At 37.0% G+C, this 17,627-nt stretch overlaps 2 protein-coding genes across 3 annotated transcripts; one reads left to right on the top strand and one right to left on the bottom strand.

Moving 5' to 3' along the window:
- The first annotated feature begins 8,125 nt into the window (after nt 1-8,125).
- On the top strand, nt 8,126-13,466 carry LOC109003409 (RNA-binding protein 25). The gene is made up of 9 exons (XM_018981548.2): nt 8,126-8,333; nt 9,300-9,398; nt 9,526-9,980; nt 11,444-11,510; nt 11,600-11,653; nt 11,941-12,009; nt 12,142-12,207; nt 12,296-12,364; nt 13,014-13,466. The coding sequence occupies exons 1-9, from the start codon at nt 8,223-8,225 to the stop codon at nt 13,080-13,082; spliced, it is 1,059 nt and encodes a 352-aa protein (XP_018837093.1). The 5' UTR covers nt 8,126-8,222; the 3' UTR covers nt 13,083-13,466.
- A 1,087-nt stretch (nt 13,467-14,553) lies between these two features.
- LOC109003270 (myb family transcription factor EFM-like) lies at nt 14,554-17,238 on the bottom strand. Of its 2 annotated transcripts, none has more exons than XM_018981385.2 (4): nt 16,845-17,238; nt 15,720-16,361; nt 15,446-15,522; nt 14,554-15,256 (listed from the first exon to the last, which is right to left on the bottom strand). In XM_018981385.2, the coding sequence occupies exons 1-4, from the start codon at nt 17,032-17,034 to the stop codon at nt 14,762-14,764; spliced, it is 1,404 nt and encodes a 467-aa protein (XP_018836930.1). In that variant the 5' UTR covers nt 17,035-17,238; the 3' UTR covers nt 14,554-14,761. The 2 variants fall into 2 exon arrangements, with proteins under 2 accessions (XP_018836930.1, XP_018836998.1); XM_018981453.2 differs by having other exon boundaries at nt 15,446-15,519.
- Nucleotides 17,239-17,627: the final 389 nt, after the last annotated feature.

Here is a 17,627-nt window from a genome sequence, read left to right as displayed (position 1 = left end):
TTGATATTTATAATTTATGGCCAGCTGGATCCATCACAAGTAGGCTGATTATTGACCAATAGAAAGGTAAATTAATGTAATAAAAGTCATTCTCATGGTAAAAACAAAATATGTGAGAGAAAATAAAATATAATTCTTAGTTAAATTAAATATCTAAATTGAAGAAATTCTTGCTCTTATAATAAATTTAAAAAATTTCAATTAAATAATTAATTAGTCATTTTAAAGTATAGACCCAAACGTGATTTGAGTCTCACTGAAAAGAGTGTCACTTAGGCTAAATTAGAATTTCCACGAAAATTTGAAGTTCTTTGTACATAATACTGTGTGCAGTGCTGGAGGTGAAGATTTCAGTCATCAATATAGGGAGAAATGAATGTTATAAACCACAAATATTTCATGAAATTGTCTGATCTTAATTAATCTTTGATAATTAATCTTTCATCATGACATATATAGATTTTCCTTTCATAATAGTTACCTATATATAGTTTTATATTAAATTAGGGAAAACACCTTTAAGTTTTTCTTCATCAATCACAAATAAATAAATTACTAATTCAAAGAAACTACCAATATCGATCTGCACTCTCTGTCTGCTAATTAACTTGCTATAATATATTGAGTTTCAAACTGCTAAGTAATTTTTTTATTATCAAAGGAAAGATGATCAATCCGAGAAGAATGTTGATCAAATAATGCTTTGATTAGAATGTAGATCGTGATATATATGATCTAGTGAAGTGATAAAGGATCGATGGAAATTCCTTGTTAATGTCGTATTTTGTACACTTTTGAGTCAAGCTCTGACAACTCAAGTATTAAAAAACGGGCCTGCAAAAGGGAGAAAAGACTGCAGCTTTGAAAGGGCGACCTATGTCCCGGCTGGCCATGAAGGGGAGCCGAGATGAGGCTATTGATTGGGTCGTTGAGTGCTTGTCTAGCTTTTTCCATGAAGTTTGACAGTTTCTTTCCCGCCTTCTCCTTCTTTTCCGCTCTCTCTTTTCTCTTCTTTTATTTCTAGCCTTTCCTTTTGGTCGCCAGGGTACTTCCCAGTTTGCAGCTTTCATTGTGGATGATCAGGAGGCAGTTGTTCAGGAGAATTTGGATCAGGCTCGTGGTGAAAGGGAGGAGAAGGAACTGTTGAGGCATGAGCTGGAGAGGAGGCGCTCGACCTGGCGGACGAGCGCAAAAAGGAAAAAAAGTCAGAGCGTTGCAGAAACACTAGCATAAGTCGTAGGAGGAGAAATCGCAATTGGAGCAGCTTAACCAAAATCTTCGGGATGACTTATCCCGAGCACGAGAGGAGAATGAGCGGTTGGAGCAACTGAACCAAAGTCTTTAAGATGTCACCCTCTCCTTACAAAGGCAGCTAAAGTGGTTCCCAAGATTTCGTGACGAAGAGTGGGGACGTGGGGTCGTCGAGGGCCGTAGATCAATACGGGCATTCCTTATGGAGAGTCTGAAGCTACGTTTGAGATCTTTCACCAAAAGTACCTTCAGAGGCTTGTGCTTGTCGATATTCCCACCAGCGTGGCAACCCAACGACTTGCATATATATATTGATTAGTAAACATACCTTGTTCTTTATGTCATTTCTTTGTATCTTTTTTGCATTGGTGGCTGGTTTGGAGAATTATGATGAAGGGGTTCGTAGGGCTCCTACCCACCCCGCTAGCCGGCTGTGCCGTGCTTGCTTTTAATCGCACTGTGCTTTGCTGTTTTGAACGACCATGCTCAGCTGGGCTTTCTTTATTATATTCTATTATTATTATTATTATTTAGGCGGCCACAGCCCACGACTGGGTTCCAAGATTCTCAACCCACCTCGCTGGCATCCGGTTTAACCCTTCCGACGCCGCTAGCCGCTTAGCCTTTTGTTCATGTTTTTAATATTGGCCTCTTTCCTCCGCATTTTTCGCTACGCTCTATGCAAGTCTCTGGGTTCTGAAAGCAGCCAAAGACTAGGCTGATCCGTCCTATTGACCGTTCGACGCCTCTTCCTGGCAGATGTTCCGTCCCCTACGCAGACTTAGGGGCACTTAGGCCGAGTATTAGGTTGAGGCCCAGTGGGCTCTAAGTCAGTGGGAAAAATCCCTTATAATTACCCTGTCAATTCCTCTCGAGCGGGGTCTGAGGGGAATTCTCTCTTCATTCCTTAACCCTTCGTTTTGTTGGATCTCCCAACCCTCTTCACTGTGTGCCGAGCGACCGTACATTTTACTCCCACGTGGCAATAGTGGAGTCAGTTACGTTTTGCGTTGAATGATTCCCCTTCAATTTTTGCATCATGAGTTCGTGTAGTGCAAACATTAACTCTGCATATTGTACCAGCAGATACACTTTGCAGCGATTGCGATAATCGAGGGATTCTGATTCTTTGGGGGGACACATGGTGATACGTGGAGTTATGGTGCCTCAGTAGGTCAAACGTCAACCCCGCCTATATATGGACCCTCTTTCACGTTGGGAAACCCATTATACCCACTCTGTCTTTTCTCCTTCATTATGTGATTCTTGCTCTGCTGCTTAAGCTCTTAATTCCTTTGTCTTTCTTCGCTTTTATTCCGAAGTTCCTTTACTTTTTCTTCTATCTTTCATGACTTCGACGAAATCTTCACACCCTAGTGGACGACGGGTCCTCTGGCTGTTCTCAAGTTGCTGCTGGTCATGGCAGTTCCATCCTGGATGATTACATGTGGTGGAACTGCCCATCCTCCATTGTGGGGGTCTTGAACCCCTGTTCTTGTTCTTTTCCTTTTATTTATTGTGTCTCACTCATTCTTTCCCTTTTGCTTACAGGACTCGACTTTAAAGCCATTCTCCATAGCTTGATGCTTACTCGGAAGCATAATTTGTTCGGGCTTGGTTGTAGTGGTGAATGACTTTCGTCCGGTAAGCAGCTCTCAACGTAGAAATCAACTCCAAGATATTCTAATTCTTGGCGGTATCTTCGTCGTCGTTGTAGATTTTCAGTTTATCCTGTTTCAGATGGGTCTAAGAACAGTGCGGACTCCTGGTCCTTTTAGATTATCCCTGACCATTTTATGTTCTAGGTTTAAGGTCGGACACTAGAACTTGTTGCGACTTGTTCCCTGTAGTTCTGCTGCTTTACGATGTGATTTGTTCCTTGTAGCTTTGCGGCTTTATGATGTAATTTTTTCCTTGTAGCTTTGCGGTTTTATGATATAATTTGTTCTTTGTAGCTTTCAGCAATCAATAAAATTATTTTTCGTTGATTGTACCTGGCTATTATGATTTCCGTGCTTTCCTCGTTGCATTTCCCTTTTATAGGCTCTTCTATTTGCATCGTTCCGCGCTTATAGTCCTCAACTTCCAAAGCATAAAGTTGCATAAATGGATGGGAATGTTTGGTTTATAAAAAGATCTCACAAAAATAAGGACACAAATTGATATAGCCTGCTTGATACATTAGATTGCGAAACTTTTTTTAGTGTAAAGTAGATCTAGCGTATCATAACTAGCCACATAAGTTTGTAAATTTATTTTTGTGACACCTCTCAATAAAAAAAATTACGAGTTATGCTATTTACATGTCAATGTGCGCCACTTGTTGTAGAACCAATTATCATTTATGCTTTTTCATGCTAGTTAACGTTTAACCCTTTTTTTTTTAAACTAATCCATGAGTTTAACGAACAGTACGTATCATTTTGACTATAACAAGGCTTAGATATCTGAGTTTAAAACTTTAACGTACTATGTTTTGGATCGGATACAGAACCATGTTTTGAGAAGAGTCTCCATTAAAATCGTTTGCCACTAATTGATGAACTTACGCAGTCGAATTTTATCGAATGCTTTATCTTCTGCATCATCCATCCGCTTTCGATATTCCCTACAAAAGAACCTGTCAAAAACATCATGAAGAACGATCGAGTCGTAAAACTGCAAAGTCTATTCCAAAAAGCAAATGCAAATTATCTTGTGGGAGCGATGGCAAAGATCATCAAACATGGTAGCCGATCCATATTATATGTTTTGCTAAAAGCTTAGGGCTTAAAGAAAGAAGGTAGAAACGTTAATTCCCTGAAGATCGATATTTCTTCTTTTGCACTTCTCTTTGGACAATGTAGGAGAAACGCTAATGCTATAGCTGTAGGCCAGAGTTAGTGACTGAGCCGCGTAGAAATGAGTCCCCGAAGGCGAAGGGATGCATAAATTGTTTGTAGATTTAAAAATTAAAATTACTTACGTTAACATGGCAGCCATTGATGTTAGTTCAGGTCCATCCAAACTTGTAATCAAGATGATCATTTGCAAAATACTGCAATTGGACGATGAATAAATTCTTACTAAATAATAATCTATATTACTGTAACTGGATGATTAAAAAAAATGAATTATTCACCATGAGAGGGGCAAGCTCAAAGGGTAACTTAGCATTTTCCTTTTGAATAATTATACTCATAATCTAAATTATCATCATCCTCTCATCATCTCATGATGTGGTATTAGATGATTGGAAACTATTTATTATATTTCACTTGTGAACTTATCATTTTGTGAGAGAAGTAATTCCCAGGATGGCATCCAGGGGAGAAGGCCGGGGCTGCATTGCCCGAGGACAAGGCCCGTGCTGAGCCCAATCAACCCAAGAAAGGGAGCAAGCGGGCAAAGCACGCTAACAATAGGATTGAAGGCAAGACAGTCTGACACCATTATTGACCGACACTCAGGGACATCTCCTGTCCCTGAGTCCTGGAGTCCAGATAGGTTAGAGAGGTGGACGTGCCTGACCAGGACCGCGTCGCATTAATGAGATATATGTGGGCACGCTAGGGCGGGGAGCCACATCACATTTAATGCATCCCAGGGCTCGGCATGCCACGAAGTTTCTCATGAGGTGTCAGTGACAGTCGCAATCAGATCTGACAAGTCTGTAATGCGGTAGGGATGTGGCAGGACACCCTACCCTCGTACGGAACTGCACACCCATTATCTCCACCTCGGGGACCAACTTAGCCAGGTAGGGTTGAGCACCGACAATGTCGGAGTTGGAGTGCCCTACCTCTAACTCCGACTCTAATTCACATAGCCTCCGATCTGATTTTGACTCCGACTTGTCAAAACGGAGTCGGATTTGTGTTTTTTTATTCGACTTTTTTTCTTAGCACATTTAAAATTTTGGTTTGACATTACTAATACATGCTATTATACTTTAGTTATTATATATTAGTATTACATGTTATTATAAATTTATATATTTGTGTTTATACACAACACATTAGTATTAAATGTTATTATACATTAATTATGATATAATTAGTATTACATGTTATTATATAGTGTTTATACATTAGTTGTTATTATATATTAGTGTTGCATGGTAGTAATAGTTAATAGTACAATGTTTATATATACTAAACTATTATTAGTAAATTTAGTCTATTTCTATTATAGTATAAACATATTATTTTAGAGCAATGCTAGGTGCAGTCCCCAAATGCAATGCAAGTCTAGGCTATTTTAACTTTAAAATTTTTTAAAATTATAAAATTATCCCTCCTAAAATGATGTTTTCTCTCATTTAATAATGTGCCTACACATCCAGTCCCCACTTGAGGACTGCAAATAGAATTTCTCATTATTTTATAATAATTTTCTCATATTAGTATATTATTGAATTTAATTAACTTTATAAGTTATATTTATATAAAATATATGATTAATATATAAAAAATACATATATTTTTATAAAATATGTACAATATCGGAGTCGAAGTTAGTATATCGTCACCTTCGACTCCGACTTTTTTGGTTAGAAAAACTTCGACTATGACTCCAACTCCGACTCCGATAAGTCGAAGTCGGAGCAGAGTCGATGTGGAGTCGGAGGCGGAGTCAGTTTTTGAATTTTTGCTCAACCCTACAGCCAGGTATAAATACCCCCTCCCATAGCCAAGGAAGGGGTTATCACTCTTGAATACTTCAGCTCTTATTCGCCTTGACTGAATATGTCTCTCTTTCATTCTTTCCCAATCACTAACTTAAGCATCGGAACTATCACAGCCTCCGAGCCCCCCATTCTCCATTTCAACAAGAACCGGATCATGCCCAGTTGTGTGGTGTTGCCCAGACCGCAAAACACGATATCAATACATCTAATATCACATTATGAGATAATGTGAGAATGATAAGAAAATGAATGATGAATAGAATTTTGCTTTCTTTTAATATACTCACTCAAGAGATGAGAAGAGTCGGGGGTGCTAGTTTTAAAACCATAATTTTTGCCTTTACATTGGGAAAGGCCCTCTCCCCTCTCATCAGATCATCTAAACAAGTTGTTTATGGATAAGAAACAAATTTCACCTTCAAACTACTAGCTTTTCCATTTTCATTTCATATTACTTTTTTTTTTCCTTTTAAAGGAAGGTATCCAAATTTTATTGATTATACTTCACTTATGGCAGATAAATACTTTATACAAAGAGGAGCAAATGATTCTTGCATGATCCAAAGAAAAGATACCAATTATGAGTTTAGGTAATTCATAAAGAGATGAAAAATTTACCATATTACCCATTGCACCGAATGAAGCAATGCTATATGCTAAGGCATTGCCTTCTATATATAAATGAAATATATCAAATTGGAAATCACTTTTGAAATGAAGAATGTCATTCCAAATATTGTAATATGATTAAGGAGGTAGCAAATTATTCTTGAACCGATTAATACTAAAACCATCGATTTCTACCCGCAAACTACAATTTTTTTTCTTTTGAAAGTTGTACCCATGATTAAGATTTGACTATTAGGCCTCATTTGATTATATAAATGAGATGAGATGACATTCAATTCGAATAAAATATTGTTAGAATATAATTTTTAATATAATTTTTTTTAAGATTTAAAAAAGTTGAATTATTTTTTATATTTTTTTTAAATTTGATAAAATTATAAAGATTAGATGAGATGTAATGGTTTTCGAAAACAAACCAAGCCTAAGACTATACAAAACAAGACATTTGACAGAATCTTGATGGTTAGATTGTGATTGAAGGTTCTTCATAATTTGGGATTTACTTTGGGAATTTGACACATCTTTCCCTATAGTATTACCTATATGATCAGATTAGAAAATAGGCTCCACATATTGTGTTTCTTTGGAAGTTTCATTGTACAAATGGGATATATTGAGAATATTATCGGTAAAATAAAATTACATTGGAAAAAAAAATGGAGAAATTACATTTTAGATCTTGAGTAATGAAATACACACAGATTGCACAGACTGTTTTTTTAATGAATTTGCATTGAGAACACAAATCTTTTATTATTTACCGCACTGTTTACGACTGTATCACTCCTCTAATCTTTAAAATTATCAACCTTTCTCAAACTTTCACTATAAATCATAGCTTTTTTCAACTTGCACATTTTGTTCATTTGCCCATTTGAATCTGAGAGATTTTAGGTGCATGAGATTTTAATAATGTATTTCCTCGTTTACTTTTATAAAACTTTTCATCTCATCTCATTTTATTATTATAATTTTTTCAAATTTTTACATATTAAAAAAATATATTTTAATAATATCTTATTTAACTTTCAATTTTTATCTTAACTAATCTCATCTCATCCGTAAAAACAGATGAGACTATAGAATTTTCACTTAGTAAAATTTAAGTAATATTCACATGCCTAGAGTTTTGTCAAATTTGATTAGAGAGCTTGAGTATGGATACAAATTTGAAAAAATGTGATAGTTTGAAGAACAATAATATTCCTTCAATTAGTTTGCAATCTATTTTATAATAGAATAATTAAAATATGTAAATCTTGCACACTCTCTTTAATTAAAAGTATGATTCATTATGAAAAAATGATTTCATCATGTATATGTTAGATTTGTCTATTTTTCTAAATGGAGTATGCAGAACATATACATTCTAGAACTGTAAATATAATTTCTCTTTATGATAATCTATTTCATTAAAAAAGTATTATTATTATTTATTTATGTTTTAAATTTAACATAAATTATATTCGGTTGAATGTGTCTTAGTATGTGATTTCGTTGCAAAATTAAAAAACAAAATCGTATTATTATTATTATTATTATTATTATTTAAAGAAAGATAAGATATTATCGCATACAATCAATCAATCAGGCACAGGCATGAGTAGAACCTAGGTCCGAAAGTTTCACATTCCCCTTCAATCTTAGCTTGGAATTTGCCTAGGCCATAGAAATGACGATCGACGACGAAAGCTCGATATATGTGGGCGGGCTTCCGTACGACGCCACCGAGGAGAGCATTCGCAGAGTCTTCGATTTGTACGGTTCCGTCGTCGCCGTTAAGGTCGACATGCCCCCCTCCTCTCTCTCCATCTCTCTCTCTCTAGCATTTGCACGAACATGAGTCTTATTTCCTCTTCTGATTGTCGCTACGTTTTTAATTGGTATTTAGGGTTTATGTTAGTGTTTATCTGTATGCTTAATTGATGGCTTTTTCGCTTCTCTTTCATGGTTAATACTGTGCTCTGTGTTATTTTGCTTGCTGGGCGAGAAGTAACATTGGCGGTCAAAAAGTTGGTATATTTATTCGGGCCGATGTTTTGAGTGGGAATAGCGATTGTGCTATGTTGTGCAAGTCTTCCCAAGCTTTGTTTTTCTTACTTCTTTTTGGGATATTTTCTGGTAATAATTTCCGCAGAAAGATTTTACATGAAAACAATATTCCCTAGCTAACTAATTAAAGATGCTGAACTAGTTCTCTTCACAGTAATAATTTCCGGAACAAGATTTTAGTGAAAACAAGATTCCCCAATTAACTAATTCTTTCGTACTGAACTAAGTGAATCGAAATGCAAGTCTCTCTGTGGCTTCATGGCAAGCTTTCAAAGTACCTCTATGGGTAAATAAGTTGCACTGAGACATGTAAGCCTTATGATTATACTTGGCGATGATATTTTGATTCCCTTGTTTTGAATCTGCACAAGAAGTTGGAAATACTTTTACATCTTTGGATATGCGCTATGCAAATTAATGTGGTTAAGTCCAATACCAGGTTAGTATGTGTTGGGGTCAGAGACAGCTGAATATTCTACAGATTGCTTCCATATGAATCTTGTATGTGGGGATGTTGAATGATCTCTCTGCTAATTCATTGCAAATCTTGTACTTTGCATGCAGGCCATCTGTTTTAATCTTGTTGCTAGCAATTAAGAATAATCTTGTATGTAGATTACTTTGTTTGCACTTTGATACGCATTATTGGATTGCAAAGAATAAATTACCATATACATTGTACCGATTTTCCCTACAGATTATTAATGACCATAGTACTCGAGGAAAATGCTATGGCTTTGTTACTTTTACAAATCCTCGATCAGCAGTTGATGCCATCAATGACATGAATGGCAGGGTATGTGATGTTAAGGGTTCGTCTTTACTTTAAATGAATTATTTTCAATCATGATAAAGAGCAAAGTCTTGTTTTTATTGTTGGTTTGAGCTTTTTAGACCTTTGACATTATGAAGCTTTAAATTAGACTATTGATGGGCGAGTTATTAAAGTAAATGGAGTGCGAAGTCGGGGTGGAAGACCGAACTTTGATAGAGAAAGCTTTCAACGTAAAGTTGAGAGGGGCACCGACTGGGATAGAGGTAGAGATCAAGAAAGAGGTTATGATCGGGAGAGGAATCGGTATCGGGATCGAAACAGTGATTGGTCTAGAGAGCGTGATCGATCTCGTGATCATGTTCGAGAGAGGGAAAGAGGATATGACCATGCACGTATTCATGATGGAGTAAGGGATCCTTTCCTTACTAGAGATAGAGATGAAGATGGAGACATGGTGGACAATGGGCAAGAGCATAGCAGGAACCATGACGAGGATTGGGAAAGAGACCGTGATTTGGATCTGGAAAGGGAGTGGGACAGGACCAATGAGCGTGATAAAAGTGTCGACAATGATAAAGATCAACATTCAAATAGACAGAATGGGTAAAATCCTTTTTACTTTGATTGTTGACTATCATTCCTGAAAGTCAGTACTTTTATCTGTACTGAGTTAAATTTACATTATTTATCCGTACTTGTTTCTTATTCGTGAAAGTCAGTATTTTTTTATTAGTCTATCCAAGCATATTTTTATTTTCGAGGAAATTACACTTTTCCCTGTGTACATTGCTAACACTGATATTATCAATAAAATATAATTTATTTATGAATTTTTTTTTTGGGGAAATCACACTTTTTCTCCCTTAATTTCGCCTATAAAATACTTCCAGTTTTGACTTTGTACCCTAAACTGCCAATTGCACCGTAAACAACATATACTTTTCAATTCATACCCCCGGTTAAGACCTAGCTGTTAAAATGAACTAGAAATTGGCTATATAACATGACACAATTTTGATGGTCAGGTTTTAGCCGATTTTACAAATTGAAAATTTTCGGTAGTTTGGTGGCAAATTGAAACTTTTGGAAATTTGGGATGCAAAGTGAAAACAGTGATAGTGTTGTGGGTGAAACAAATGTAATTCTTCATTTATGTCTTATGAATGACCAGCGGTATCTTTAATTTACAACTTTTTTATAAGAAAAAAAAAATTAATTGAAGGAACAATAGGCATAGCCCAAAGCTGTTATTTACAATTACTTATCAAGAGAAGAAAAGAAAAGGCAACTGGTTGCATGCATCTTCTGAAGTGACCCTCTCCCCATACAGAAAGAGAGATTGGGCTTTGTGCGAATCTCACCTTGGATTTCTGTTTCACCCTGAAAGAATCTCTAAAGAAAAAGTGTAAGTGGAAACTTGTTACCCTCAAGTATTTGCTCGACTCTGAGAATGGTACTAGTCAGTTAGAATTTTTGTTTTGTTGACCTGAACATGATTTGGGGGGAATCATTAAGGCTCATAGATTTTTTTGATGCCCCCTTTTTCCCAATTGGTTTGGCTTAAAAACTCAAAAATGGGAATTGTAAAGCTGGTATAGCTAGATAGCTTTGATAGGCACGTACTATTAAATTTTGTGTGCACTGTTCCTCTGTGGTTGCATTGCAACTTGGCTTTGAAACAGTGATGAATAGGTTTTACCGATTCTTTCAGGATCACTACGTTGTTGCATCCTGATAAAGAGTATTAATTTAATCCTAGGAACTCATTCATAATGAAGGCTGTATTTAATTTTCCATTGTAGAAAAGTTTGTATCTTCATATTTAGATGGTAAACTTGAATACTTTTGGAAGTTGTGTATTACTTATATAAGAAAACTTTTGGCGTTTAATATCACATGCTTATGAACGTTACATGGCTATTAACTTTATTGTATCATTCATCTGTTGAATGGATTCTAAATCTCTTTAGATGACATTAATGATAAAATTCTAAAGTTTTATGTATTGGAAGTATATTCACATCAGTATAGTCTCCTCTTTCCCCTAACCCAGCTCTCTCCTGCAGTTTTGATGTTAATGGGAGTCATGGTAGGGAAATTTCACCTGAATCGATTGATGATTATGATGATCAGGTGAGCTCATTATTTTGTAGGTTTTCTTGTTAATGTCAATAAGGCGTGGATAAACTTTTTACTTACATTTTTCTTGATGGCATTATCAGGAAAAAGAAGAATTCGAGAGATTAACTCAAAGGATTGATGAACTCAGAAAGGAGGTTAGTTATTATTTATCTAGATTCATACCAATATATCTCTATCAAATGATCACGTCACCCACATTGTCATCCAATTGGTTTATGAAATGTGCACCAAGAATTTTAAAGCATGCTTTGCACATAAGGACACGTACATGCCGTGCCTATCCCCATCCAAGTGGGGCTAAAGGCCTGCACAAGTTTCTCTAGCAACTTTCAATTTATTATCTTCATACCACTATTTTTTTAGTTTTTTTATCCTACTATTGTTGGTGGCAAAAGAAACTAAGATTCTTTGTGTTTGTCAGATTTCGGAGATGGAGGAGAGGGTAGAAGAGAAACAAAAACTTATTATGGATTTACAGATAGAATCTAAGGTGACTTTTTGTTTGAATTACACAGCACTCATTATTTAGCTCATGTGCTGTTCCATTTTCCCCCTCTTATCACTACAAGTTCTTTAATGTCCCTTCATATGTGCTCACTGGAAACTCTATAAATAAATGCAGAAATTGGAGGATGAGTTGATTGCTTCAAAGAAACACACTTCATACAATCAGATGCAGTTAACCAAGGTAATCACCTTGATTATCAATTGGCTATTAGGAAACTTCTCTAGATATTGCTTGGAATTAATGGTTACTTCGCGTGAATGGTCTTCAGATGTATAAATGTTTTCGGCTAGTGAAAGACTACTCTGAACGACTTAAAAGCTCTGAACAAGAACTCCAGGTTTGTCTTGTGTGTATGTGGCCATGCAAATAACACTGTTTATTTTTATGCCATCGGGTATGATACATAATCTGGAGTCAAATGTTTGTGGTTTTGCATGTCGACTGCAATCTTGTTAAATACACTAGATATAAATTCTACTCCCTTGTCATTTATAGGCTCTGACATGTCTGCTATGCCATCATGGCATGACATGTATTGAATGTGCAGTTACATGTGGAACTAGCATGATCTAAGCATATAAACACGTTTTATAAGAAGTTTCTATAATAAAATTAATATCTGCAGCATGTATAGGCAGAGCAATATTGTGTAAATTACAACTTTCATTAGTGGTAGTGGGTTATTAGTATAGTAGATCATACATTATGCTCTTAGACTGCTCAGCTTAGGATATGCTCATTGATAATAATTAGTGAAAAGGCTTGTCCTTCTGTAGTTATTTTTGACCTGGTAAGGTAGGGTGAGTGTAGTGGTATTTGTCTAAACAGAGGTTCAAGTCTCCAATGGAGCTTGAGTGCCATCTTCACCTCCTAACCCCCTACCTTGTTATCTGTCATTGAAAAAGAAAAGCATGTTCATTTAGAATCATGAAGTCATAATGGAGAATATATGGTGGCACATAGTTAACTCAAACTTTCACCTGCAGGCTCTTGTTGATACAGCAAAGCTGGAAACTGATGCTGATGATGTTGGCTTGAGGGATGGCAATGCGTAATGTCATGATGGGGGATTTATGGTGGCGCACATAGTATTAACTCAAAACTTTCACCTGCAGACTCTTGTTGATACACCAATGTTTGAAACTGATATCGGCGATGATGTTGACTTGAGGGATGGGATCCTAACAAATGGCAATGCATTATGTAATGTTAAAGTTCTAGCTCTTGAGTGTGATTCCTTTTATTACGGGTGCTAGAGTCAGTGATGCTTTTGGTGATGGCGGTATGAGGTTTGCCTTTTGGTAGCTTTTACAATTTAACGATGTTCATATTATCACTTAACCTTGTTATCAAGCTTTCTATTTTTTGTTTTCAAACATTGTGTTCTTTTACATTGTCTGCATTTTAATGGGAAAGCTGAGTTCTTTTGTTTCCTTTTATCACTGAGTGACCAATTGACTGTGACAGGGTGGCCAAAAGCCGTGCCAACACTGCCAGATTATTGTTAGCGACCTGAAGTACTGAAGAATGCGAACTTCTCTCATGTTTCTTTTGAATAATGGAGTATATTCACTTTAGGTCTTTAAAGTTAAAACCTTGAGATCTGTAACTGGTGTGGATGCCCAGCCCCCCCCCCCCATATACGCTTTAAACATGCAATGGTCAAAATTAATATGCTGTCTAAATTAAACTATAAAAAGAAAAGGCAGCTATGAAAGCTTTGGTTATGTGTTTTTTTAGAAAGCTGAGAGAGGCACAGGGTGGAAAGAAATCAGGTAAATGCTTTCGGTGACTCTTCCCCCTGTAATCCGAGTTTTTAAGTTCCCATTAAATCCAGCTTATATAATCTTCTTTCATTGCATGTTTTACGTATAACCTTAGAGCACGATAACTCTGCAACTCAGATTTCGGACAGGAAATTGAAAGAGGAAGAGGGCCCGGGTGAACCCCCTTCTCGGATAGAGATTTTTTTAGAGTTTTTGACCGAATTGGTCTAAAGATCTAAATTAGAAGAAAAATAGACATACTGAGTCGGTCACATTACAATTTGGGTAATAATAAATCGTGTTGTTATGTTCATTTTATGTATTTATTTTTCTCACTCTAGACCTTAAAGTTCGTCTAGATCTTAGAGTTCGATCAAGAAGTATAGGGTATCTAAATCCAAGCAACCCATGATTGGCTTGTTATCCTCCACAACAAATTAGTCACAACCTATGGCCATGTATTTCTAAGCGCATAAGGAAGCATATGCGTTATTTAAATACTTTTATATTATAAACTATTTATATGACATGATTTGATATGTAAGATTTAAATTTTCAAATAATTTTTCAAATAAAATTCTGTGCATGAATGATATGTGATATAATGAACTTTAAATAGAATTATTATTGTTTTGATATGCTCGGGAACCAGATCTGATAGGCCAGGTTGGGTGTAGTCACAACCGTCATTTTTTGTAAAACTTAAGGCAAATCTGTCTATGGAAAAAGGCAGAAATACCAGAAAACGCCAAACCCTATATAATCCAATCTTCAATATTTTCCGATTAAGATATCAAAACGTACCAGGATAACAAAACAAGCACTCACTTTTTCTTTATGCCTTTTTTACCCTCCCACTTAGAATTTTCTTATCTTTTTAACATGCAACAATACAATAAACATGGGATAGAAACATGTAAGAGTTACCCTAAAGCTAGCCCTAACCCTAAAGCTTTCTACCATAAGCCTTAAAACTTGAGAGTGATCCCACTTCCATTGCTTTCCTCACCATCTTCTCTCATTGTAGCGAACCCTTTTCTCTCCCCTCCATTCTCACCACTCTCACCCTTATTCCAGCTGCTGCTCTCTGACTTTCCGTCTTCAATACTCTCCGACCGGTCCCTAGTCCCTCTGATGTCGGATTCTGGCGAGCTGTTCGTCTGTGGCGTGGCCTTGTAGACATGGACTTGATGGTGGAGAGCGTGGTGGTGCAACTGGTGGTGAGGCGGATGTGGTGGTGGCGGTGCAGCATAGAATTCTTGTGGAACTGCTGGGCCACAGTAGTGTGGGGGCGCATGCGAGCCAGGATGGGTTCCATAGAGAGCTGAGGCTCCCGTATGAGCTGCTGCGGCCGTGGCATACTCTGGTGGGACCCATATGCCACCTAGGACTACTAGCTGGGGAGCGGGGGCTCCGGATGCTTGTGGGCTTGGACTGGGTCGTCTAGTGTGAAGCCTGTATTTCTAGGAACAAAAGGAGAAAGGAGAAATGAATATCATGTATCAGTTGATCTGTACAACACCATTGTACAGAATATGCATTAATATGCAGTGTGGTACGTTGTCAGGGTAGGTTAAAATAGTACAAATTTGGCTCTTTCATGCCCGCCCTGCATTTCTATGCATGAGAGAGAGAGAGAGAGAGAGAGAGACCTGCAGGTGGCTTTTAACTTCATCATTGGTCAAACCGTCAACCTTCATCAGCTCCCTGATTTGTTTTGGGGTGGCTACTGTTTCCACCCAAAAAATATTGGTCAAAGATTTTGTTATGACAATACTAAATAATGAAAATGGTTCAGATATTGATCATGATGACAATGATTGTTTGATAATGATCATGATTTAAATATATCATATCGGGTAAATCATGATATCTTTTTACAATTAATATCTTAAAATCATGATATCATATATATGACCATGTTACCTTGAGAACCACCAAGCATCTGAAGAGCATTCACGAATCTCCGATGTAAATCTGGCGACCAACACCTCCTTGCTTTCCTATGACTCTGAGAAGTGTTAGGAGCAGTGGTTGTTACGGTTGTTTGCCCATCTGATGAATTGCCACCAGGTCCTTTCCCTTGCTCAACCACCACCCCTCCATTACCACCCTTACCTATAATATTCTGATCTCTCCTAGGACAAGAAATCCCGTTTTCTGTCTCCAAACACTTTTTATCCTCCAACTCTTTCTGGTCAGCAGAGGCAAGAGCCAAATCAGGAAGATCACGCAAAGTGGGACTCGGGCACGAGTTCCTTTCTTTCGAGAAAGGATGGAATGCTCCTCCATTTCTCTGTTTACCATCGAAAGCTAGTTTTGGACTAACACTGAAGCCGATATCGGGTTCTTTCGGGGATATATTAATTGCGGATTGAGATTTGGTTCCGTCACTTGCTTGGCTCCATAATTGAGCGGATGTCATCCAGTTTGCCTTATCAGAATTGTTCGATGATTTCTCTGAGCTTTCAGATGTTGATTGTTTGAGGGGTATAAATTCTTCAAGAACTGGCCTCGGACCTTGGTTCCCTCTGTAGGCCTGTAGCTGCTGTCTATGAGCCTCCACAGCTGAAAAAAAAAATAAAACCAAGTTAAGAAATTTGAAAATTAAAAAATGGCATACGTATAAGCAACATGCAGTAAATATTCAATTTTCAACATTTCAATTTTCAGTATAACTAAAGTTCCATATATTTGATGTTATTATTATTATTTTCATTCTTCTTTCCTGTTTGTCTTGTTCTTGTGCCTGGTAAATCGTATGCTTGCTTTAAATCTTTACAAAATGTGTTGAATGACAGGCTACTTTGGACTCTCTTAAAATGAAACAAAGATCGATAAAGAAAAAAGGACGTTGGAAGCGCGCTAATGAAGACATCACGGTGGAGAACGTGAATATCCAACGTTATTACATCGTATTTAGTAAAATCATTTTTTCTAGTCAGTTTGATTCTTAAGTTATATGATTCCACATCTATATATAAGATCTTGAATACGCTATTTTAAGCTTGCCAATGTGCACGAAGAAGAAAGCTGAAATATATATGCTACCATTGGTGAGAAGTTGCATGCAAAGGGGAAGCTCGCGCTTGAAAGCATCGATCTTGAGGCGTTCTTCCTCGAGGCGAGAAAGGAAGTCTTCGATCTTCTGTGTCTGGTCAATTTGGTCTCCGAAAGATTTGAGTAGCATAGAGTAGCTGTGGGGCTTGCAGTCCAGGCTTAGTTCCGAAGGCGACGCCATTAATTTACGAAAGTTACGTAAAACAGAAAGAGTACTGCCGCTGCTCGACCAAAACTGTAGTAGTAATATTCATGCACAGATAGGAAGAGAGTATGTGGGAACAAACAAGAACAAAAGTTGGTGTTTGGCTTCTTCCTTTCTGGGTTTCAGAGAGAGAGAGAGAGAGAGAGGGAGGTGGGCGATGTTTGTGAACACAAGGAGGATCGAAGGAGGATTGTCCTCTTTTTAGGGGCGAGTTCAAATGGAATAAAGCAGTGTTTTGTGTGTGTGTGCGTGAGAGAGAGAGAGAGAGGAAAAGAAAAAGCAGGGGATAAAGCAGAGGGATATTGGTAACTTCTTGCAAAGAACAAAGGTTAAAAAGAAAAGCTAAAAAAAATGAGAGAGATGCTCTCTGAGATCAGAAGGGGAATCAAGGGAGTCTGAGACTAGAGGGTCATGTGCTTAGGACCTGGTTTTAGAACCTTTGTACGAATTTAAAATCACCAGCATAAAGATGATTCTTCTTGTTACTATTCTCTCTCTCCCCTTTTGTTTTTTATTTTTATTTTTATCTTCATCTTTTTCCCTTTTTTTCTATCTTCGAGCCTATATTT

This window comes from Juglans regia, chromosome 1, assembly GCF_001411555.2.
Source record: "Juglans regia cultivar Chandler chromosome 1, Walnut 2.0, whole genome shotgun sequence".
Classification (NCBI taxonomy): domain Eukaryota; kingdom Viridiplantae; phylum Streptophyta; class Magnoliopsida; order Fagales; family Juglandaceae; genus Juglans; species Juglans regia.
This window is presented reverse-complemented; position numbering and strand designations above follow the sequence as displayed.